We start from the raw sequence: 25,387 nt of genomic DNA on the forward strand, positions 1-25,387 counted from the left end.
TGTAAGGAGGATGAGGTAGAAGCTCCCAACCAAGTTTGCCAGTAGTTTCCAACATCAATGTACTGTATGAGTGTTGTCTTAAAGAAAAAGCATGCCTTTCCTCTGCCATCCTGGACATTTCCTCTTCAACACGAGCTTGACTTTGTTTTCAATCATGGCTGAGTAGTATAGGCTATTGATAGTGCATTGCTCCTCCAAATAATCACAGTAAATCGAACCATGGACACTCCAAAACATGACCTACCAGCCAATGGTTGTGTTTTGAATTTCTTATGGACAGGCAATTCAGAGTGTTCCACTGCATGCTTTGACGCTTGGACTCCGGCTCAAAATGATGTATCCAAGTTTCATCACAGGTTAAAATCCTGTCCAAAAATGCATCACCTTCGTTATTGAAATGATTTTTGAGTTTGGTGTAAATGTGAAATCTCTTGGCTTTGTGATGAACAGTAAGCTCTCTGGCAACCCACCTTGCACAAGTCATATGGTAGTTCAGTTAGTTTTGAATGATGGAATGAATTCTGCCAATACTTACTCGACATTTTTAGCAATTTGTTCAACTATAAGTCGTCGGTCTTCTCGGATAAGTGAATCAATACGAGAATCTCACTGATGACACTATTACCAGACGCCCAGAGCAGTGCTAGTCAGTCACGCTTTTGTGGCCACTTTTACATTCTTCCACCCATGCGTAAAAACTCACATGGTTCATGCAACTACTGCCATATTATTTGTTAATCTGAGAGAATATTTCTGATGGTTGTACACTTTCCAAAAATAAAAATCAGATCACAGAACTCTGTTCTTCAAAAGTACTTTCATTGAGCGGATACATCATCATAACTAAGACTTTAGAGGTTATGTTTACATAAATATTAATTGAACAGCTAACTAACACTCTTCACAAGGTTGCCAACTAATACTTAACAAAAGTTTCAATTGCCTGCATTAAGTATTTCCATCACTAAAAATGTTTTTCAGTTTAATTATTGAAAGACCCTCATAGATTCCACACTACTTTGTCAATCAAGGTATTTTAATGCTTATTGTATTTGTATTTGTAAATTAACAATACACGGAAAACCAAGCTAATTTTTGCCAGACATTTTACAATTAAATAATGAAAGCCAAGAGGTGGTCAGCAACTTATTACGTGATAAAGCTAACTTTCATTTATTAGGTTTTATTATTAAGCCAAATTTCTGTTTACAGTCTACCATAATCACAGCATTTTAATATGTAGTGTATGATTTTTTACTAAAATTATGAAACTTATTGAAACTTATATTTTAAAGATATAGAGAAAGAGATGTGGTTGTTAATAAATATTGTTACATTCATGTTTTTAATTCCTTAATACTCTCATTCAGTAAATAATGAAACTTTTTTTTTCTAAAAGTTAGCCATACCACATGAATTTTCTAGGAAGTTTTGTAGAATTTGTTTCCTTACCATGTTATCTTTAGGTATAGCCAGCCAGGTGACCTGACCTGCAGCATGCATATTCTTTTTTTTGGGAAGTGTTAGAAAACAAACCATCACTCCATACAATGAAGGCATTTCTTTATAGATTTTAATTGAATTCCTTTGGAGCTACTTAGGCTGGATATAAAATAGGATCTTTTCAATGTAATTTAAGTACTTTAAAGTATAATAACATTTGTTCATCTGTTAAAAAAGTTAAATAAAAAAATTAATTAACTGCTTATTATTACATTTTTGTAAATTTCATTGATTCCCCGAGACACTATATTACTCAGTAACAATGAAAAAGTTGATTTTGAAAACTTTATTAAAAAACTATTCATTTTTTTATTACAAATAAATTTACATAATACATGACCAATTTCACTTTTTACATAAATTTTGAGATTTCTTTTTAATAATGAAGTTCCAAAAAGTAAAAATATAATCTTTGGGATGGGGGAAATTCCCTCCAGTGTTGTTCATTGGAGCTGTGGCTAACAATTAAATCATCACAATATTGTCTTAAATTTTACCAAATAATTTACTTTCCCATTCATTTATACCGGTAACCATTGTAGTTTGTTTAGTAATAATGGTTTCAGCTATGAGACTAATTGCCATTCTTCTATTCCTCTATATTCCGTTCTCTCCTTTTATCTTCAGCAAAGGTGCTATATAAAACATCCTCAGTTATCTGTTTTATACACACTACAATCTTTGTCTTCTAGTTTCTCCTGCTAAAAGAGCTGTCTGAATGAAACCAAACTTTATTTATAAAAAGACTTTTTTAGTATTTTAGATGTCATTCTGGTTTATTTTACTTAAACTTCTTTAAGTACTTTGCCAAAATCTTATCATTAAGGAACTGCACGTAAATAGGTGAAGCACCCATGAATTGTTGTTCCATGCCTCCATCTGCTTCTTTCTTACTACCTTGAACTCTGCATTATAATAAAATTCTTTGTTGTCTGTTAATATTGTGCAAAGAATGTGAGACCAATGATTTTATTTTAATTTTAGTATTATAACATTGGACATGATATATGTATATTCTAATAAGGAGAACAAAAGATGGAGTGATAGGTAAAAAAATGCCAGACCATGCCAGAAAATAAACCTGAAACAAGTTAATCTAGAAGCCATCAACATGATCTTGATATTGAAATGATTTTGTTACTTCTGTAGTGATTGTGCTATACATGTTTCATCATCAATCACAACACCTTTTAAAAATATTTCACTGATGCAACAATGAATTTTTACCGTTAGTAAATATATATATTTAGGTTAGTAATGTAATACAAATTTTGCCTCAACACATGTTCATTTTTTGCAGTCAATAAAACTTGAGTTTTGTCAAAACTAAGTGACAAGCTTTAACAAATTCTCATTTCAGACATTTCACAGTCAGTTTATCTGTAAATTTTTCTCTCAATAGCACATACACTCTCATGTATATACCGTCCACATATACACACATGCGCGCGCACACACACACACTTTTTTTGAAAATTACTTCAGTCAATTTTCATCCAACCAGATTTTATTGATCTTGATTATTGAGACATTCATGTTTAGTTTGAAACAATTAAACCACACAAACACTATCTGTGGTACATACATTATTCTTTATAACTTAGCAATATTTTAAGTCTTGATGAAAGTTTACAAGTATATTAAAACTGATAATAAAGTATTATCAGTGATATAAAGTATTATAAAGTGATAATAAAATTACACATGTTCTACATGTTTTATATATTAGGCATGAGTTCAGCATAATAAAACTGACATTAATATAGATTAATACATGAAAAATTAAATAATATTTTATGATTATATTTTGTTTTATACTGATTTATTAAAAATGTTATTGTTTCACTTTTTTTTAAATTAATCAAGGGTTGTAATTTTGTATTGTTGTTGCTGTCTTTGTAATGAATATTTAGTCAAAGTTTATTTGTATTCTGCTAAGAATGAATATCATTTTCATGTTTTCTTTGAATTTTATACTAGTTGAAGTAAGGTGTCCATTATTTCACAATTTGATAGTAAATTGTCATTATAGTAATTTTTGATTGTAGGAGATTTACAAACTTGTTTTATATAATTGTAGGGTTTATAAAAATTGCATAAAGAAAGATGGTAGAGCTTCAAAAAATGTGCTCTTCCTGAAAAAATACATTGTTTCAGTTTACTGATATTTATTCATCATACTATTTATTAATTTTATGTAATTGAAACAAATTTTGTTTGTATACCAGGTCTTTCAAGAAGTTTCTGCTGTATTTTTGTAGGTGTGTTCCTCTCATCAAAATAGTGGAAAAAAACTTCTTATAAACATAGGTTTGGAAATGCTTTGTTTTCAAGTTATAACTAGTGAAAGATTTCCTTCAGATTTCTGCTCTAAAGGTTCAAAATAATGCTGTACTAAAACTTTAAGGATGCAGTTATCTGAGCAAGATTGGTGGATTTAAATACAATTTTACTTGAAAAGCTGGAAAACTTGATTCCAGAACTGTATCTCCAGTATTGTATGAGAAAATAACCTCAAAATATTTTGTAGAAAAGCATACTTTTAAAGACTTATCGTAAATTTACTTTGTTGAATTGTCAATAACCAAATAATACTTAATTACAGATTTGTAGAAGTTTAATTCCAGGAAAAGTGTTATCTCTGAGAAGGAAGATACCTATCTAAATTTTCTTCAAAATGAGCTTAGCTTTTAGAGTACATCCCTCTGACAATGCGAACTTGCATGTATTTTTAGCAAAGCAGAATATCAATTCATTTTGATCACGATATAAGTAAACATCTAAATGAAATCAAGTAGTTGGATTGGTGGAGGAAAACTATGAGTGTGGCCGACCACATTTTGTCTGGAAGTTTTGTTTGGTTAGACAATTTTCACTAAACTAAAAGGCATATTTCAACAAAAATGTTTATAACAACAATTTTCTCATAAACTACTAGTGATAGAGTTTTGGGGTCCAATTTTTATTCAACATTTTATGTTTTTTATTTATTTCATATTTTATTTTTCAATTTTTTGTATATAAAATCATTTTGCTTAATAATTTGTGTCCACAAAGTTTTGGTAGCACCATTGTTTGACCTTTGATGCAGAAATCTGGGTAAAAATTTGTTGCTAGCTATAACTAGAAAACAGCTTCCAATTGATGTTTAGATGGACATGTTTGTTATTATGAGGATACTACTGTAAAGTATGACAGAAACTTCACAGACATGTGTATATATTTATTTATTATTGTTTATATAGAGTTCTTTTTCCAAGCCACTATGTTTGATTATGTACTAGAAGAGATTCAGAATTTTTGTTTCTTTATTTAAAAAAACAAGTTCAGTTAATTAAAAAGATGTGTACTCATATCTAGTTTTGAATTTAGGTAAGTTGTTTAATAACTATTTCATATAAACAGAGCAACTCATTCTAGAGTTACTGCAAACATAATACATATTTGTGTGAATGTTATTTTTTATTCAATTACCCAATCTGGATAAAAATTCTATATCCTTTCTACCTGACTGGGAGACAGCTGTTGAATACTACTAGTGTGTAGCCCATAAAAATATACCTACAAGTTTCTTATCAGAAGTATTGTTTATCTGATTATATCAGTTTGTTAGTCTGTTGTTTCCCCTTAGATGTATTTTATGTATGAACAACATAATTTTTATGAAACTTGCTGAAAGATGCATAATGTGTTTTTTGTTGATTTTGGCTAACTTTTATAAAAATCTATTGAAGGTGGAAATACTTTGGGAAGACCTACATTTTGGTTTAGGGTACCAAACCAAAACTGAATGTATAGCTAATAAAGAATATAAAAAGACTTTTTACATGAATCAAGTTTACCATCTTGCTTCAGACTCTTTCATCAAATCATTCTCTTAGAACAAATTCACTGGTTCATGTGTGATTTTTATCTAATCATAGTCACAGAAACTTGATCAGTTTGTGATATCTAATAAACTTTTGTAGATCTTGAAATAGTTTCAATTTTTAAAACATTTTGGCATTTGCTAACAAGCATAATTTTGAATTCAGGTTATAGTTTCTGATGTACTTTTTATTCAGCATTTTTTTTTACAACTATATTTTTAAATTCTTTATTTTATATTTACTTTTGTTAAAATATGTATACTATAAGCTTTCTGATATACTGTTAGTACAACATATTTTTTTAATATATTAAATGATTTTTGGGTGCTGTTAATTAAAAGTTTTCAGATTTATTTTGATCTTTTTTACTATTTAAAGTTATATTGGAAACATTTTTAAAATTATTTTTATTTGAAGTTCATAGCCATATATTACTGAATTTATTATTGCACAAATTTTATTTACTATATATATTTTTTACACTCACTTTTCATAACTAGTGTTTTGATTTAACTCAAAATATATACTATTTTTTATTTTGCTTAAGAATTTTTTTTTTTAATTTTAATTCAGCACAAACATTTTTGTGGGTTTGTTTCATGTCCTTTGAAGATTCATTATGGCCGGTACCAATATTTTGTGGTGAGTTTAAAAGGGTAATTTTTGTCTTGTGTCCGGTAAAGTGATAATTTTCTAGTTAATTATAATATATAAACTTTTGCATGGTTTGCTTATGAGTTATTACATTATGTATTATAGTCATTCAGTTAAATAAGTTTACAATGTTTGTTTTGTTTTTTATGTTTTATTTTACACTAGTTCAAAAAGTTAAAACTTTAACAGTTGACTTTTGATTTTAACTTATTTATTTTAATGTACATACTTGTAATCAGTATAATTAATTTATTTACTTTTGAGATTGTAGTGTTTGTAGATTTAATATTACAGAATTTATTTAATTTAAATTTTATTGTATGTACTATCACCAAATTACAGATTTATAATATTTTCTGAATTTTTAAAAAATAAATCCATTACCATCTTTGGTGTTTACATTTATTCTTTTTTTTAATATTTATTTTCAGGTTTTGTTTATCCTTATAGCTAAAAATGGGGCTATTATTGTTTTTTTTTATCTTGATAATGTTTTTCTCTTTTAAGTCTATCAAATAATTTAACCTGTTTGCACAGAAATTTCAATGTGGATTGGTTCCATTGAAGTTCAAAACTCTCACAATGACAATGTAAGGGTAGAAGTATTAAAAATTATGATTGCAGTTTGTAAATAGAATGCTTTAAGAACTGACGAAGCTTGAAATTCTTTTAAATGAACATTTTTTAACACCAAAGATATTGCTATTTTTTAAATTGTAAAACAGTTTTATGAATTTGTTTTCAGAGGTAAAAACGTTGTTGATGTTTTAAAAAATGACACTAATAATTCAATCTAGGATTGTAAGGGAACATTATTTATTTATGGAATATTATAAATCATCTATTGTCCATTTTTGTTACCTAATGAGAATTAAATTGAATTCAGATTTAGAATCAAATGAAACTTTGTTCTTGGGTTCAATTTTTATTTATTTTGTTTGCCTGCATCCTGTTGAAAAAATAACCAGGAAAAGACATGAAGGTAGTACGTTAAAAAGCTTATACTGCAATTCATAAGGTTCAGTTTTTTGGATGTAATCCAAAACGAATATACACATATTCGTTTTATTATTTCCCACATGAGAATAAGAACTATATATTTTATGGAAGCTTGGAATCTGGTTATAGTAAGGGATCAAGGAGAAGGATGTAGTAGGGGATCAGGCAGAAAGTAGCAATAACTTTTCAAGTAAAAATTTCCCAATGCTTCAGACTTGACCAAGGTTAGAGTAGTGTCTCCCCTTTAACAATATGTCCTTTGATTAAATAGTTTAACCACTTTGAAATAGATTTAGATTTATATATATTTTAATTCTACAGATAACTTTTAGTAATTCCTGTCCTCTTGTCCCAGTTCTTCTTAGAGATCCTTTTTCATAACATAAACTAAAAAGAAGGATTGTGTTAAAACCTTTAAATTATCCTTTTTATCACGTAAAAATATTTGAATAAGATTTAAACAGAAATCTAGTCTCCATAATCCCAATATGCATCATTCAGGTATTGGATTGAATAAAAACCTGATTGGTTCAACATAACAGAATTTTTTTATTGAGTTGAGACTTCTAAACATATGTCTTTCTTTTCATCTTCTCATAACATAACATCTATCTCCTTAACATTTATCAGTGTTCTGTATTCCTTTCTGATTTTTTTCTTCTCTTTCCTTTTATTTAGCTTTTTTACTGACATCCTTTCTTAAAATATTGATTTTCTTTTCTTTATCTTTCTCAGCATTATCTAACGCCCTTCATTCCTGTTTCACTGAACATCTTGTCTTTATTTGTACTGTAATCAGATTTTAAAGGTTTTAGCTGCCTTTCTTTTATTTTTCTCAAAGTTCAATTTTTTCAACCGTACAGTACAATATATATATCTGACATTAAACAATTTTGTAATATTTCTTTATAGATTTTGCTTTGAGAAGTTTCTTGAATCTTTTGAAAGGTGTTTTGTCTTACACAGGAGATCTTACATGTAATCCCCTCTCTCTGTAAATACATTCATGAAATTGTATTTTCTAGATATTGGAAGAGTCTACTCATTCCAATATTTTCCTGCTACCCTTTATTATTGTCCTCCTTATTACCATCTTCCTTGCATTTATTTTAATTCTGTTTTTCTTATTCTTCTATTAAATTACTTGCATAATTTTCTACAAATTTTCTCACTCGTTTCTCTCTCAGCCTGATTGACAACTTCATTGATTTCAAATTATCCCCAACTCATTGATTTAATCCTCCTTACTTTCTATTTATCCACATACAAATTAAAAAGATTTTGTGGCAAGCAACAACTCTTACACCTTGCTTCTTTTTACATAAATAAATATAAATTGTTTCTGTTCTGATCTTGGTTAGATGAAAATTAACTTTTTGTTATAAGAAAACAATAATTAGAGACAAAATCATGTTATATTATATATTCTTGATTATTTGTGTAAAATTGTTACTTGTTTATGTTATAATGTAATTACTTAGCATATAATTTTTCAGAATTTGTGTTTGTCAAGATATCTTTAAGTGTAGTTATGTATATCTACTTCTTATTTTATGGTGTGTTAACATCATTGTTCAGTCTTAATGGTTTAATCAATTTGAAATTACAATTAAAAAAAAGAAAACCTGCTTTGCCGATTGATTATTCTTTAATTATTTTATTTGTTAACATATCTAATGAAATAGATAACATATAAGATTATTAACATGTTAATTCCATTTTATAATATTTATTATATTAGACAATATTATTGTGTGTTTTATTGAAGTTTACTAGTAGTTTAAAATATTATGTGACTATTTCCTTTTTTTTATTTTGCATGTGTTGGCATATGCAGTTATGACTGTAGGTTTTTACGTATAATTATTGTACTTTAATATTATTATAATATAGGATATGATGTAGCAAAGCTTTCAAAATGTTGTTTTGTTCTCTTAGTAGTTCTGTTAATTACACTGTTTCAAGTATATAAGTTGTTGTATTGTGATTATTGTTCTATTCTGTTTTCAAAAAGGTGCATTTTTATATTATATATATATATATATTTTATAGTTAATTTTAATACTCTAGTAGTTGGTAAACCTTTTTTTCAGAGACAGTAATGTTATCATCGTTCATTTACCATAAAGTATCGTATATTAAGTAACAGTGCATTTGTACCTGGTTTCAAAAATTTTGTAAATTATTTTGAAGATTATATTAAAGTTCCTCAAAATCATCAGTAAGTTTGAAGTTCCAGTCCATGAAATGTCTCCCAGTTTCTTTTTTTTCATTAACAAACATTTTCATTGAACCAATCCTGTATATGTATTTTAGTTTTAATTTTTGCTGTTATGATCAATATTTTTATGTAAAATTATAGCCAGTTTTTCAGTTTTAAATTTAACCCATTAATCTCTAAGTATTTAATAGTTGATGTAAAGATATCTGAAAAATTTCTCTTTGACTAAACTGGGTATTGTTTGTCTCCAAAATGTATGTACACTAATATCGTTTAAGCTATTAAATTAAATATAAAAAGTTTAAGTTCGGCTTCAGTTGTTGCTTATCTACTTGTATTTTAGATAAATAAATTTTTCCCAATATAAACATTTAAAATGATGGATTTTTTTTATGAGAGTATTTTCACAACTGTAAGAATAATTTAAGTTTTATTAATGAAACAAACATCAAATAGTGCTAAATTATTTTTTATTTGTTTATTTTGATTTCAATGAGATAATCTCATGATATAAAAATATTTGTTTGGGGACTAAATATATGTTAGAAGTCAAATATAATTATCTTAATTATTGCAGTAATTCCTTAATTAGTCTTAAATCTAAATATAAGTATATTAAAATAAATTAGAATCAATGCTGATAATTAAATTATTATTTTTTTCAACAAATCTATGATTACAATAACGGACATTAAAATATTGTGCTTCCTTTTTCTAAGACTTAATCTGGTATATTAAAATTCACTTAAGATAGTAGTTGTGGAAAAGTTATATTATTTAATTATGTATATTTATATATTGACTAAAATTAATAAAATCATTTTATTCCCAAACTGGTTCAAATGTACTTTTAATAGGCCAGAAATATTTTGTATCAAAAAATATTTAACATATATGTTTTATATTAAAAAAATATATATATATATATGAGGGCGGTCCAGAAAGTAACTTGCATTTGTGCCTAGTGTGGAGATGGGTGGGATAGAGCCACCATCTTGGTGTCAAAACATTTTTACACTCGGTACGCATCAAGCTGTTAGCTTGTAGACTGATTTTTCTACTTTATTTGTTGTGAATTATTGAAATGTGCACTTATATAGAAAATCCTGCGACTTGTGAAGTGCGTTCAGTAAATAGGTTTTTACTGGCAAAAAACCTCAAACCAATTGAAATTCATCAGCAACTTTGTGAGGTGTATGGAGATGGAATAATGAGTGAAGGTGGAGTAAGGCAGTGGAACATTCAGTTTAAAAATGGTCACACCAATGTTCGTGATGAGGAACGCAGCGGTTGGCCTAGCTGACTGATGAACTGACAATGAAAATCAACAATAAAATTCATGAAAATCACCGCATTATGATTACAGAACTCTCGCTTCATTTCCTCCAAATTTTGCAAAGTTTACTGCATGAAATTGTATAGGGAAAGCTTGGTTATCACAAGTTTTGAGCAAGATGGGTGCCAAAAATCTAAGGCAGCAGATTTCTACAGAGAAGGAATTGAAAACTTGTGCATCACTGTGATAAATGCTTCAATTTAAATGGCAACTATGTAAACAAATTATCTTTAAGATTGTCCCTTTCAAATGTATATAATAAAATTTCTTTTTTTTTATTTGGGTTTGTTTTTTATTTCAAAACGTAAGTTATATTCTGGACAGCCCACATATATATATATATTTTAGAGGAAATGAAATTAATTGGCTTTTAATGTGTTTTTATAACAGCTTTGTGAAAAATAAACTAATATAAGTGGGTCTTGAAAATTTTGCATTTGTACTCTTTTTTTATGTTCAGAAGTTACAGTCAATTATAAATTTTAAATTTATTTTATTAGGTATAAAAATTTATTTTAAAGAAAAAACTATTGTTTCTGAAATTGTCTTTATGTACAGCAGTAGATCAAATTAAGAACAAAGGGACTAGAGTAGAAATTAAAAATATTCAAAGATGAGAACACTATAGGAATCAACATAGAAATAAGTAAGAGGTGAGAATATATAGAAGAATCTCAATTTTGAATCACACAATGCTTGTAATCAGATTCGGTTCAGCTTTAAAGTTAGGTGATAGTAGACCACGTAAGCTGTTATAAACTTAATGCTGTAAGTTTTCATTTCAATTTTTCAATATTAAAATAAGTTGGAAATCTGAACATATATGCAATTTCCATTGTGACTTGTTTCTGTAGTCATAATTCTTAAGGTACAGTATCTCAGTCTACTGAAAATAGTTGTAAAAAGCTTTGATTGATGTAAATAAAATAAAAAATTTTTATACATTGAATTATCTCAAATCAAACACTGTTAATGATTATAATACTCATTAATTTGATCTTTAAAAAGTAGTAAATCTTCTTGGTACATTTAAAATAATGATTTTTTTCTAAAATGTTGTAGGGAACAAACAAATGAAAAAAATAAATAAAAAGTAAAGCTCTTAATTTAATTAGTGTCTTGCTTAAACCAGCTGTTGTAGTTCCTAAACTATTACAAATTTTAGCTAAAATTAAACCTTTCTATAAACATAATGATGAAATTAGATCCAAAAATTACAGAGCAGTTTTTTCAAAAATATTTGAAAGCATAATATTCAATAGATGGAATCTCATCTGATTGCTAACTGAAAAACTAGCAGCATATTGTAGAATAAGATCAGCATGGATTTAGAAAAGGAAAATTTGTAAGATTTACATTGGTAAGTTATGAAGAAAAGATGATTGATGCAGTGGATTCAGGAGAAAATACCACCAATCTTTTTTTTATCAAATTAAAGCATTTGACTTTGTAATTCTGAACTCCTTTTAAAAAACTAAAAATAAGTATGTTTTAGATCATTTCTTATAGGTAAGAAACAGTGTGTACAGATAAATTTCTTAGTAGAAATTGTGCTGACCTCTGTAGAGGAGTGGTAGCATCTCGGTCTTTCATCTGGGGATCCTGGATTTGAATCCCGGTTAGGCATGACATTTTTCATCTGCTAAAAAATTCCATTTCCATAATCCGATGTATAAGCTTCAAATCTTCTGTGGTGAATTCATCAAGAAAAAAAATTATTCCCAACCTGTCAGAGTATTAGTAAAAAGAGTATGAGAAGGTTTAGGCTACAAAAGTAAGCCATTAAACATGTGTCAGAAATAAGAAATTATGAACCCTATAGCTATATCTTTTTAAAGATATCAATTAATGATTATAATTTAAATCAAACATGAAGTGCTTTGTGGTATTGCCAACCAAACGGTAACATTACTTTTTCACCAGTTGATGCCTGTCATGAAAGAAATAAGATCTAACTCCTTGACTGCAGATGAAATTGGAATGGTACAGTATAAACTGTAGTATGTAGGAATTAATGAAATGAAATGACAGACATTCTAGTGAACAGAGAACAGAAATCACTTTAGCAATAATTCAAAATTATCCTACAATTCCATCAAGTATCACTTGATGGAATTAATAATAATATAGCATTAATAATAATAAATGTAATGAAGAGATTATGACCATTTGATGATAAAAATAAAAATAAAAATAAATTATGCATTAGAGGACATGAATGCAAACTGCTGGACTATCTGAAAAATTACATATCAGTACTTTTTGCAGGACTCATTTGCAGAGCTTTGCAGAAGCCCTGCAAAACATTGTTCAGATAGATTAAATAACATAAGTGCATAAATGACACTATTATGAATTGGGACCATTTAAGAAACTGTATAACGTTAACAAGTTATAAGAATAGTCAGATGAGTAGTTGTGCTGGGAAGCTAGAAGACTAATTGGTATCTGTTAATACCAAGCAGGCTGCTTGGTTATCTATCAAATACCTAGCATTAAATAAATCGCAATTAATGACAATTATGTCATTATTTATTTATGAACCTTTAGTCAGTTGGCAATTTTTAAAAAGAAATTTAGATGCTAATAATTATAACACAAGAAATGTGACAATAGGTTGGTGTAAGTCAATAAAAGATTATTTGAACTTAGATATCTTACACAGGGTCAAAGTTAATGAAAAAATTACCATCCAACACTGGTACGTATGAAGAGGGAGACATTTAATAAAAAGGCTAAAGCAGTTTTAGTTTTAAAGAATTTTAATTCTCATAGAAGAATTCCTATTCTTTTCCACTCATAATTAAGATAATTAGTAGTCAAAAATTACATTTCAATTTACATTTTTATTCACCCTGTTCTCATCAGATGATTATATTAAAATAAAAGATTTGATAGATTTAAAAAGTGTACAATGTAAAGCTGAAGAATGCATTTGAAGAATGATGTATAAAAATAAAGAATGTTTACAAAAACAATTCACTTCACTTTGAATTGAAACTTTTATTTTTGATTTTATCACTTTGATTCACTTAAGAGATCATTTTTATTTTTTGATTACCATTTATTTCATATTCAAGCCCTTTTAATTTTCTTACAAGGTAAGCATGGTTGGGTGAGTAATTCCTGTTTTGAGGTTTATGCTAATTAAATTTATAAATTATTTTTTATTTTTTTTACTGTCAAATTTTAAAACAAAATTAAAAATGTAAAATAAAGTCGTATTGATTAAATTTGTGTTCAGGTTATCAAATAATTTTTTTATTTATTTCATGTATGTGCTCAAGTCATACACCTTTGCACATGCATTAAATTTACAAATTTAAGCACAATAAAATAGAAGATACCTTTTTAGCATTCTTTATGAATCTTCCTATTAAAAAGTATATAAGTAAATCATAAAAAGGTTGTTTATTATTAGTGCAACCTTAAAAATCCAATTGCAGATGATGAATCTATATCGTTTACTTTAGTGATGCTTTCTTTCTTACACATTAAATATATAAATATAAAACTAAAAATTAATCCATTTAGTGGCCCTTTTACTGAATAAAATAATAAAAGATCACATGCAAAAAGTTTCAAATAGCATCTCTACAGTTCTGATATACGAACGTAGTTCAAGTAACATCTCTACAGTACAGATGTATGTGGAACGTTGTATTGTTTTAATAATTAAAAAAATAAAAATAAAAAGTAAGGAACTTTAATTAAATACTATTTAGATTTTAGATAGTCTAAAAAGCTAATTAATTAATAGATCAAGAAACAGTTGTACATTGTAAGTTCTTGTAATGGATTGGAAAAAATTCTGTTTCCCTACAAACATGTTAAAAATATTGTGAAAAACTTGTAATTCAGACAGTTTTTAATATTTTTGTACATTGTACTGTTAATTCATATAAATTATATTTTATGGTTAGTTGTAAAGTAAAAAAAAGTTTATGAATCACTTGATTTATGCTGTTTCAGCGAAGACTGGTTGTTTTCTTTGTGTAGGGGACAGCCAGACAGGCATTCATAAACGCAGTGTCTACGAACATAATGGCGTGGCTGTCTGCTCTCAGAAACGTGCATTATGTATAGCAACTGTAGTTCTTTCGATCTTATTCATCATATCACTTATTATTGCTTATGCTGGTCCTCAGTCTGGTAAATGTAAATTATTTTTATTATTTATATTATTTAAAATTATATTTCAGGTTTACATAATAGATTTTCTGTCTGTAACTTTTATTTCTTTTGTTTTAGTTTAAAATTTTAATTATTAATTCTCAAAACAAGTAATCATTCATAAACATTGAATGAACAAAAGTCAAAAGTTTCTCACCCTGTGGTAAAATATATATAGTAGTGTACTAATTAATCTGAACACAGGGTATTTGTTGTTTATTTGTATGTTGTTTATACTGCTTGACTACATGTATTCTTTAAATTGTCTGTGTAATCTGAGATTATTATTCTTTGGGTATTTAACAATTTTCAGGTTATAAATAATATTTTGTGAAAGTTTTTTCACAAAATCATAATTTTTGTTCTGTGTGTTATTATGTATAATACATAATAATGGACATAACTCCAAGAAAGCATTGGAAATTTTTTTTGTATTTCTGAGCATACCAGTATAATACAATGAAAAATAACTTCTGAGTATGGTATTGGACTAGGGACATTGAATGCTATTTTAAAACAATTTAAAGAAACTGGTTCCTTTTCACCTCAAAGGAAAAGATAATGTGGCTGTAAAAGAAAAATTACTCTAACATAGGATCAGTTATTAATTAAATCGGATTGGTTATTAGAAAAAAAAATCATGATCCAAAATTACTTGCTGTGGACTTAAATCGAGAATTAGCAGCCAGTGGAACAGATTTACACATGATAACTGTTAGTTACTGATTTCTTGCAGCTAGATGGAAAACTCATTGGCCAGCTAAAACCAGCTTTTAACACCAGCAATATCCAAAAAAAAAGGCTTTTGTGGGCCAAAGCACAAGCTAACTGGACTAAATCAGATTGGAAAAATGTTATATTTGATGACAAATCACATTTTTATGCAAAGGGTTCCACACATTAGAGAATCATCAAATAAAAATTCATCACTGGCTCATACTTAACAATCAGTTAAACATCCCCAGAAAAAATTTTTTCGAGTTGTTCCGCATTTGAAGGTCCTTTTTCATTACTTCTAGTAAATGGTATGTTGAAATAGATGAAATATTATCAAGATTCTGAAGGAAAGGGTTGTGACACAACTTCAAAACAAATTCCCACAAGGTAATGAAGTTTCCGACAAGATTTGGTGCTATGCCATACTGCCAAAAATGTGGAAAAATCTTTTGAAGAATGAAACATTAAGTGCTCCCATAGACAGAAAACTCCCCTGACCTAAACCCAGTTGTAAATCTTTGGGCAATAGTAAAAAAACTCTCAAAAATAAATTGTACAACAAAAATTGACTTCATTAAAGCAATAATAAATATTGGTATGGTTTCATGAAGAAGAAATAAAAAAAAAAAATGTAGTACATTTGTTGGATTATTGCCAAATCGAGTATGTGTAGTAATTAAGAATAAAGGACATATTATTTGCTAGATATTAACAAATTGTACAGATATGAATTTTTCTAAATAAAGTTACTTTTTATTAAATAACTTCTGTGTTTGGATTAATTTGCACACTACTGTATATATTAATCCAATACAGATTCTTCATTAATATCATTATAATCTTCAAAAAAATGGTGTAACTAATTTGTAAAGATGAAAATTTCAGTAAAGATGAATACCCATCTTATTCTCTGGTAGACTAGGAGATTATCCTTCATTTATTTATGTAAACTAAATAAAATTAAATCTTTGGAATACTGTTGCTCTGTCATTAGCCCACAATATCTTTGAAGAGAAAAAATTTAATTTAGTGTTATGTATTCAGTTAACACATTATGATGGAATTGTTTTATGGCATAGAAATCAGCCTCTTGTCGGTAATCGGCAAGTTGTTTGAAAGGCTGGTTGTGGAACGGCTCTGGGAAAGCTTCGATATGAAATCATTTCTAATTCGAGGTCAGTATGGCTTCATGAAAGGGGTTGGCACTGAGGATTGCATCTTAAATGCTCTTGCCGAGGTGGAAAGCGACGACTGTAAATATGTTTTGGCAATTTTTATTGACATAAAGGCAGCATTTCCTGCCTTGTGTTGGAGTTCTGTCCTCTATGAGTTGTAACATCCCAATGTTCCCATAGCCCTACAGGCCGTAGTGTATGACTGTTTGTCGCATTGCACGGCTTTGTTTAGGGATGCACACCTAGTTGTGGAAAAATCCGTCAACAGGGGAAGCCCGCAGGGCTCCGTTCTCGGTCCCTTGCTGTGGAACCTGATATTCTACGGATTTTTGGGACTGACATTCCCGGAAGGCGTCACGGCCCAGGCTTTCGCTGATGACTGTCTCCTATTAGTTCGTGATAATTCACAACCGCAACTAGAAGGCCGAGTGCAGGCGGCTTTGTCAACCGCAGAGGGCTGGATGGACATTCAAAATTTAAGGATTTCTGTGCCAAAGACGAAGTTTATGCTTCTCAAGGGTGCAGACAAATTGTAACCCCCGTATTAATTATAAAGGCTGTGTAATCAGTCGAGTTCGAGTTCATAAGTACCTAAGTGTTATGTTTGATGAGAAGTTGTTGTTTAGCAACCATATTAGGCAAGTAGCGGCGGACGCCATCTCTGTAATGCACAAGCTTAGGTGGATTGCTCAAAAGGATTACGGTCTGTCATTTGTACACGGAGTGCTGAGGTGTCTTCGAAAGTATGACCTATTATGCGGTGTTTGGGCATATAGGTTGGATAGAATTCGAGCACTTATTCAAAATTTAAGGAGTGCCCAGCGCAGAGCCTTAATTGTATGTACTGGTGCTTTTAAAATAACCTCCTACGAGGCTTATACTGTATTGGGAAAGGCTCTCCCAACCGATTTAGTGGTGAAAGTTCGGGCGGCCATGTGGAAATTGCAAAGAGGCAGGGAGGCCGAGGTATTTGGGATACGGTTTCGAGCCGGGCCAGTACCGGAGTGGACCGGTGATCTCAATGCACTGGTTCTAAATTTCTAACAGTTGCCCATTTCCCACCTTCGGAGGAGGCTTTACAGCCTCACAATGGAAGCAAGAATGGCACACCACAACTAAGGGAAGGTCCTTGTATAGATTTTTACAGGATCTGGGGGGATGGTATGCCTCTCCTTCATTTTTAAGAGCAACAGGAGCCCCAAGGGTTCTCCAACCATGTAAAGTTAAACCAATATTTGTTTCGGTTCCACCTGGCAGCTGATGAGCTGTGCGTCTGCGGGGAGGTCCAGTCAAATGAGCATATGATGCCCTACTCTTGGGGGGGGGGGACAGAGACTGGGCCACCCTGGAACTTACAGGTCAAGGAGAAAATTGACAGCTCATATATGGCGAGTCAGTGTGGCGAGAGCCGCATTGACGAACCGTGTGGGAGTTCCTTGATGAGGTTGCGTTGTTCAACCGGCATCGGTAGATTAGTTAAGGGTAAGTTACCCTTAACTAATAGTGCTGCTGTGGGAAGCTAATCCAGAGATAATGGCTGGCCACCAGCCAGATAAAGTTCCAAGCGCTTTAAATGGTGGTCAGGTACTAGCTGGCATTCAGCAACTGAGGCGTGACAGGAAATTACTGTCTTTTTAATATAATAACAAGGGGTCCACCTCCTCGGTTTAGTTTTATTGTATGACAAGTGAGCGGTTGGGACATGTAAGCAGGTGGTGTATGGCGCCTCGCTTAGTTCACTCACGCTGTTAGGTAAGCTCACTGTGAGCTATTAGATTATTGGTCACTAAACTGTTTTTCTAGGGCAACTGAATGGGGTGGTGGCAGGAGAAATGTTAGTTAACCAATAACCAATTGTGGCTTAGAAAAATTATACCAGTAACAATAATAAAGAAAAAATGTTCAAATTTTTACTCATTTATACATGGGTAAACACTTTTTTTTTGTAATGTAAGCCCTTGTTAAAAGTAAGTGTTAATTTTATAATATTATTCTCCTGAAGAAGCAGTACACTCTGTGAAAACATTTAAACAAATCTGGATCTTTTTTTTTTAAAAAAAAAAGGAAGTGTATATTTTTCTTTGTTTAGTTAATAGCTTTAATGCTATGATGCTTATCAATAAATTATTCTTTTATACATGGTGTATCGCAAAGTTCTCCTAGGACTTTCATAACCTATTCTACTCGTGAAAATAATGGAAAACCTTCATATAAATATCACGTCATAAAATGCTTTGTTTGCAAATTACAACTAGTGAAAGATTTCACTCAGATTTCAGGTACACAGTGTAATGAGGTCTTAATGAAATTTTTTGAACATTAATAGAGGGAGAGAATTAGTGATTTCTTTTGGTTTTCGACCTGAAAAATCAAATAAATTAGGTCCCAGAACTGTATTCACAGTAGTTTTTGAAAAATCTTACCCCGATAAATTGGGGTAAAAAACCCTATTTGTTATTATTTATGTACAATAACATTATTAAATTTGTAATAAGTAATAAAACTTTTAATCAAAACTTGTAGAGAATTTAATTCTGAAGAAAATGGTGTAAGATAACAAAGAAAAGTTAGAAAAAATTGAATTTTAAGTAGAAAAAGTACATTACTACATTTGTTGTCAGAAAAGTATTTACTTAATGTAAACAAAAACCAAATTCTTTTTAGTGACGTGAAAAGTTTGTAAAAATAAAATTTACTGTTAAAATTTGCTCTTAAAAAGTTTAAAAAAATTGGTAATTAAACAACTGTTGTAAAATAAAAATAAGTAAATAAAAGTCGCTTAGATAATATTTTTTTTATTAATGACAGAAATACAATAAATTATTGAAAAAATTATTTAAAATTAATGTATTAGTATGTACTAGTACTTTTATTAGTTCAATTACTTAGTTTTCATACTAGCTAACAATGATCTGTCCTGCATAATGATGTTATTGATGAAATTATTGTTGATTCAATTCAGTGCAGTCCAGGCATCAGTATTTGATGTCTTTCTAAAACAGATCAGAGTTTCACATTCAATGGTTTGGAGGATACTAAAACAAAATATGTTTTATATTTATCATAAACAGCCAGTTCAACATCTAAACCCAGGAGACTGTCTACTTCGTTTGGAGTTCTGCAACTGGTGGAATACAAATCAACAAATGTACTAGTTCGGTTTGTTTACTGAGGCAAATTTCAGTTGAGAAATTTCAACAAACTATGTAATAAGCATACATGGACATAAGTAAATACTCATGAAACAGTGGAAGACAACTTTCAACATTGATTTAGCAACAATGTGTGGGGGTGGCCAACTTCACAATCAGCTGTTTGGACTGTTTGTATTACCTGGCCATTTAAATGCTGAGGTGTACTTGCACTTTCTTAAAGAAGAATTGCCACAGCTGGTTGAAGATGTTCTTCTAACACTGAGACACAAAGTATACTTCCAGTACAATGGCACACCTCCTCACTTGTGCCGTTTTCACTCATTTAAATTATCATTTCCCGGAGAAATAGGTCGGTCGTGGAGGTTCACATCCTGGCCACCAAAATTGCCTGATCTAACATTTTTAGATTTTTGTGTCTGGGGATGAATGAAAAATATTGTATACAAAACAAAAATGCATTCTTGTGAGGAATTAATTGTCCACCATTATGAATGTAACTGAGCAGTTTCAGGACTACCCTGAAGAACGAAAAGAAAGCAACAGAAGTACACCAAGAAATGTGTTGAAAATGGCAGGGTCATTATTGAACATTTAATATAAATTGGTTCGTAAATACACTTTGGTTTAGTGTACTATTTCTAAATAAAATTTGAATTTTTCTAGCTTTTTTTTTGTTTTATTTAACTTGTCTTACACCATTTTATTCTGAATTAAATTATCTACTGTTTTCTTCAAAAGTTTTATGTGTTTATTACTTATTAAATAAAGCTATTGTACGTCAAACATAAAAAACAGGGTCTTTTACCCCAATCACTAATTCTGTCCCTTAATTAATGTCCTAAAAATTCAGTACAACCTCATTTCACCAGGTAACTGAAATCTGAATGAGATTTTTCACTAATTGTAACACACAAACAAAGCATTTCAGAACATATGTTTACATGATTTTTTTCCATTATATTCACTAGTAAAATAGGTTATTTAAGTCCCAGGAGAACTTGTGATACATTCTGTGTGTATATATTTTTGTTATATATATATATATAACAAAAATATATGAAGAAAAACTTGAAAAGAGTCAGAAAAATTATTATAAATAGTAAAAAAATAATTAATAAACTATCTTACTGTGGGAAAAAAGCTTAGATTTGCTAAATTAGAGTTTCATACATTTGATTATTATAAATATTATTATTATTTTGGTTGTCATCATTTTTAAAGAACCAAGTTGTGTGCTGTTACATATTGTTATCTGCACTTCCTTGTGTGGCTGTAGTAGTTTCTCTAACTTCAGTTTAAATTTTAAACTACCTCCACAACTGATTTCAGTGATATGCTCAGCATCTCTATGCACCATTAACTAAACTTAAACTTAACTAAACTTTGTTAATATTACATTTTTTTTAATACAGCTTTTTTCCTTCATTGTTATAAATCATCTTGATATATGTATTTTTACTTATTTGTAATTTTTTTATGTGTTTGTCAATGTGACACATGATGTCTGTAATATTTATGATGTTTTGTAAAAAAAAAAAAGGTCGTATATTTTTTTGTGTAACATATTTGAATTTTATAAGCATCTTTCAATCTTCCTCTTTATCATATTTATCATTATCCTTAATTTATAATCAATAAAAAAGAAGCCCATAACCATGGCTAAAAGTTGACCAGTTGCATATAAATCATTGCTCTAACAAATAACTTCATTTCTCAGCAAGTTTTTCATATATATTTTTTATTTATTTTATGATTTTATCCATTCATGAAAATCAATGTTTTGAACATTCAGTTTTAGCTAATAGGTAATATATTTATGATGTTAATACTTGCAAGTAATGACAGATATTCATCACTGCACAAATCACCAGCTGCTGGTTGAATTTGCTTGAAACAAAAGGCTCTCCATTCTCCATCTCTTGCTAACCTATTTGTACCTCTGTTCCACGATGTTCCATTCTTTTTCCTCTCCTGTACACACATTCCCTTCAACCCCAAATTCCTCCCGGCTCCATCCTGACTTCCATCTCATATGCACCCTCCTAAGTAACCCTCCCTTTTCCCACTCTCTTTACTTGGCCATTCCATCTCATTCTTACTTTTTTATTTACTTTTACAAGTGTTTCTCGTTCATTCCTTATTTTGTTTAATCACATAATTCTCTTCTGTTCACTAGAAATTCTTTTCAGAGATTCATATTGTGCTGGTGTTAATTTTTTTCTTCTTTTTACCTATATCTACACCTTACAGAAGTTACAGATTTTGAAAATTTAATATTCTTCTTATTTGTTTAACTATTCTTCAAAACCCTTTATTCCAGCTACAACTATAACTTTTCCCAATTTGTAATTAACAGCTCACCTATTTCTTTGTTAACACTTATCCAGTATTGTTCAACTATTTCTCTCCACATACTCAACTGCGTTGGACTTCTTGTTCCATATTTTACGCTGTCTAGTCATCTACACATACCATTGCTCTCAGAATTCCCTCTGTAACCTCTTCTTTCATCTTTCCTCAATATATATTATCATTTACAACCACAATTAGCAAGGTTTAAAGTTTGCTAACTTGTTCATGATTATACTTTGCTCTATTCAAACTTTTTCCTTCTCCTATTTTTGCTTAGCTAATATTTCCATTGTACTTCTTGTTGACCAATTCCTTTCATCACTCTATTTTTCTGTCTCTCACATTTTTACCACTCCATTTTGCTTTTTTAATTTATCTACATTCTCAAACAATTTTTTCCAAAAGGCCATATCCTTTCTCATACTAATAGTGACTTTCTGAAGTTACCTCACTGCATATATAATGTCAGTCGCTGGTCTTAATTAATTATTCATTATAAATAATAATAACAGTAATACCACCTGATATAAATTGACTGTTTAAAGCTGATAATCACCAAGATTTAAAATAGTTGTGTCGCTATTATTTATTCTAATAATGTAATTTTGTATTAGGTTTTACTTATTATACATAAAATATCTTTGTCCTTTTTTTTAGACTGTCCATGTGCAGGAGAGAGACCTCTTTTCTTGGATGGAAACGAAACAAATGGCACTCGAAAAGCTATTCCTATTGCAACAAATAATGAGATATTTCCATGGAATAATTTACGCCTTCCTAAATTTGTGAGGCCTATTCGTTATCATATTAATATTCATCCTAATCTTACTACCCTTGATATTAAAGGTAAGTAAAAAAAAAAATTATTATTATTGTAAAATAAAATTTAACTAAGTTTGTTTTTTGAAAAAAAATGTACATTATTTATCTTTACTACTTAGAAAAAAGTAATAGTATAGCTTCTTTCAAGAATAATTAGCAATCAATGGCAGGTTTACTAAGAAAAGTAAAGGGTGAAGTGGTATCCTGTTACCTTCTTTACTGACATGAATTCTCTGATATACATCGGCTTGTCAAACTCACTGAGTTGTAAGTAATATTTAACCTTAAAAAGCTCTTTACTCTTTACATTGGAGGAACTGGCTCTTTAGTAATCATTACTTTCAGAGAAAACAGCTTAGATGTTTCTTTTACTTCAGATCCATAGCAAAACTGGAACAGAGAGTATAAAGGATAAAATGATTTTATTATTATATCTGTTGAGATATAATGGTTTACAAAGACTGCTTCTGTATGGGAAAAGTGCACTGTCTCGTTAAATGATAGCATATTCATCGTAACACCTCATTCATAAACATTTGTTTATAAATATTTATGTGTATATGATTATTGTATTAAAATTGTATTATTTTCAAATTATTCATTAATATTTTTATTTCTTTTTTAGGACAAGTGACCATTGACTTCCATGTTTCTCAAGATACCTATTTTATGGTACTACACAGTAAAAATTTAACTATAACTGAAAAGGTACACTTTCTTTGATAACAAGCGTTGTATGAGTTTTTACTTAAGCATGTGTTTGTATTTATCAATCAACATCAGTTGCCTGCCTTACCTATCAATTATAGAGATTTTGCAAACTGTACTGTTATACTAATTTCATCAGTTAGAACATTTAAGATATGTATTGTAGTTAGTACAAGTAAAAAATGTAATAATTAAGATTCATATATATAGTGACACATAAAACATTTTTTTACCTCTCATTTGCATTTGTCATTGCGATATTTCAATTGCTTGGATTGGAATCTCACTGGTAAATGTCAATGTATCTGATGTCAGCTGTCTGTTATCAGTTTTAGTCTCATGACTTTTATTTCTCATATTATGTACTTCTTATTAGAAAGATTTGTAAATGTGAAAACATTTATGAAAATGGGTTTGATTACAAAAACCATCATAATTTTTAGAAACCAGTTTTTGGATATAAACCCACCAGCAAAAAAGAAAAAAAACAATCTGCTTAAAAAGTGCAATTTCAACCTATGTATTCTGTCCCAAAAGAATGACTCCATACAGCTTAAATAGTGACATTATTATTGGAGAAATTTGTAGAAGAATTGTTCAAATTACATTTATTTCAGAATGAAGATTGTTATATCGGTCTCACATAAGAAGTTATTGTGAACAACTTATGTTGATTTTAAAATAATCAAAATTCACTGTGTTGTTGGCTATAGTCTAGACTAATTGTTTTACATTACTTAATACAATTGTATTCAATATTAATTTTTTTTGATAATGTGTGAAAATTTTGTTTTTCATAAAATATTTTTGATTTAATTACTAGTATCAAACATTTTTAACATATGCAGTTCATATAAAATGTTAATAAAATTGGTTGCCATTAGTTATGAACTCAGTGCCATTTTACATGTAGGTTGGTTAATCTAGTTTCTAAGAGCACAAAACAAACTCATTCAGTATCATTTTCTTCAAACATTAGGCCACTTGACCTATTAGATACTTCTGATTGTACAAATTAATGAGATCCTTTATTGCCCATTCTTCTTTCTTGTAATCTTTATATTGAAGAACTACATTTGACAAACAACAGTTTTGTGCTGTTTGTAATAGATGTTCTCTGCAACTGTATTTAAATTCCCTTTCTTTGCTGTTTAAATTTGAAACTGCTAGTTCTAATATAATTTACCAAACTTTTTTCTCCATTGAAATATTAATATTGAAAATAATCAAACAAACAAGACTGAAGATAAAAATGGTTTACTTACTTAATGTTATCTCAAAAATGTTTTTCTATAAGTTACATTACTATCCTATAATGATTATTAAAAATTAACAATTAAATTTTTTTAAACTTGTTACATAATAATAATCAAAAATAAAAGTTATTTACTTACTGCTAATAGAACATTGTGATGTCAAAAAACTTACTATCCAGATTGATCTGACAATGTGATCAAGTTAAGAAAAACATCATTCTCGTAATATGTTCAATCATACATTTTTGTTTATTTCTCTATTTTTAAATGTATAGTTTTTTTATGTGATCTAAATGTAGAATAATAATTATAACAATAATTACTTTAAGTAATTGTTACAATAATTATTTTTTATAGCTAGTTATAATTATAACTTTCTATAACTATTATCAATTTCTAACATTTTTAAGTTATTATGCATATTGAAATTCATCATTATTCTTCATA

The 25,387-nt window shown here is 29.2% G+C and overlaps 1 protein-coding gene and 1 long non-coding RNA gene across 2 annotated transcripts in view; both read left to right on the plus strand.

The window, feature by feature from the left end:
- Positions 1-6,066, plus strand: part of LOC142324995 (uncharacterized) — a 129,602-nt gene extending 123,536 nt beyond the window's left edge. Inside the window, exon 3 of the long non-coding RNA XR_012756468.1 lies at positions 5,985-6,066. This is a non-coding gene — a long non-coding RNA (uncharacterized LOC142324995). The remainder of the gene's footprint in view (positions 1-5,984) is intronic.
- Positions 6,067-10,456: 4,390 nt separating this feature from the next.
- Positions 10,457-25,387, plus strand: part of LOC142325682 (endoplasmic reticulum aminopeptidase 1-like) — a 75,149-nt gene continuing 60,218 nt past the window's right edge. Inside the window, exons 1-4 of the mRNA XM_075367712.1 lie at positions 10,457-10,535; positions 14,555-14,734; positions 22,812-23,000; positions 23,602-23,684. Coding sequence (XP_075223827.1) covers positions 10,457-10,535; positions 14,555-14,734; positions 22,812-23,000; positions 23,602-23,684 — 531 coding nt within the window. The remainder of the gene's footprint in view (positions 10,536-14,554; positions 14,735-22,811; positions 23,001-23,601; positions 23,685-25,387) is intronic.

This window comes from Lycorma delicatula, chromosome 5 (genome assembly GCF_047948215.1).
Source record: "Lycorma delicatula isolate Av1 chromosome 5, ASM4794821v1, whole genome shotgun sequence".
Classification (NCBI taxonomy): domain Eukaryota; kingdom Metazoa; phylum Arthropoda; class Insecta; order Hemiptera; family Fulgoridae; genus Lycorma; species Lycorma delicatula.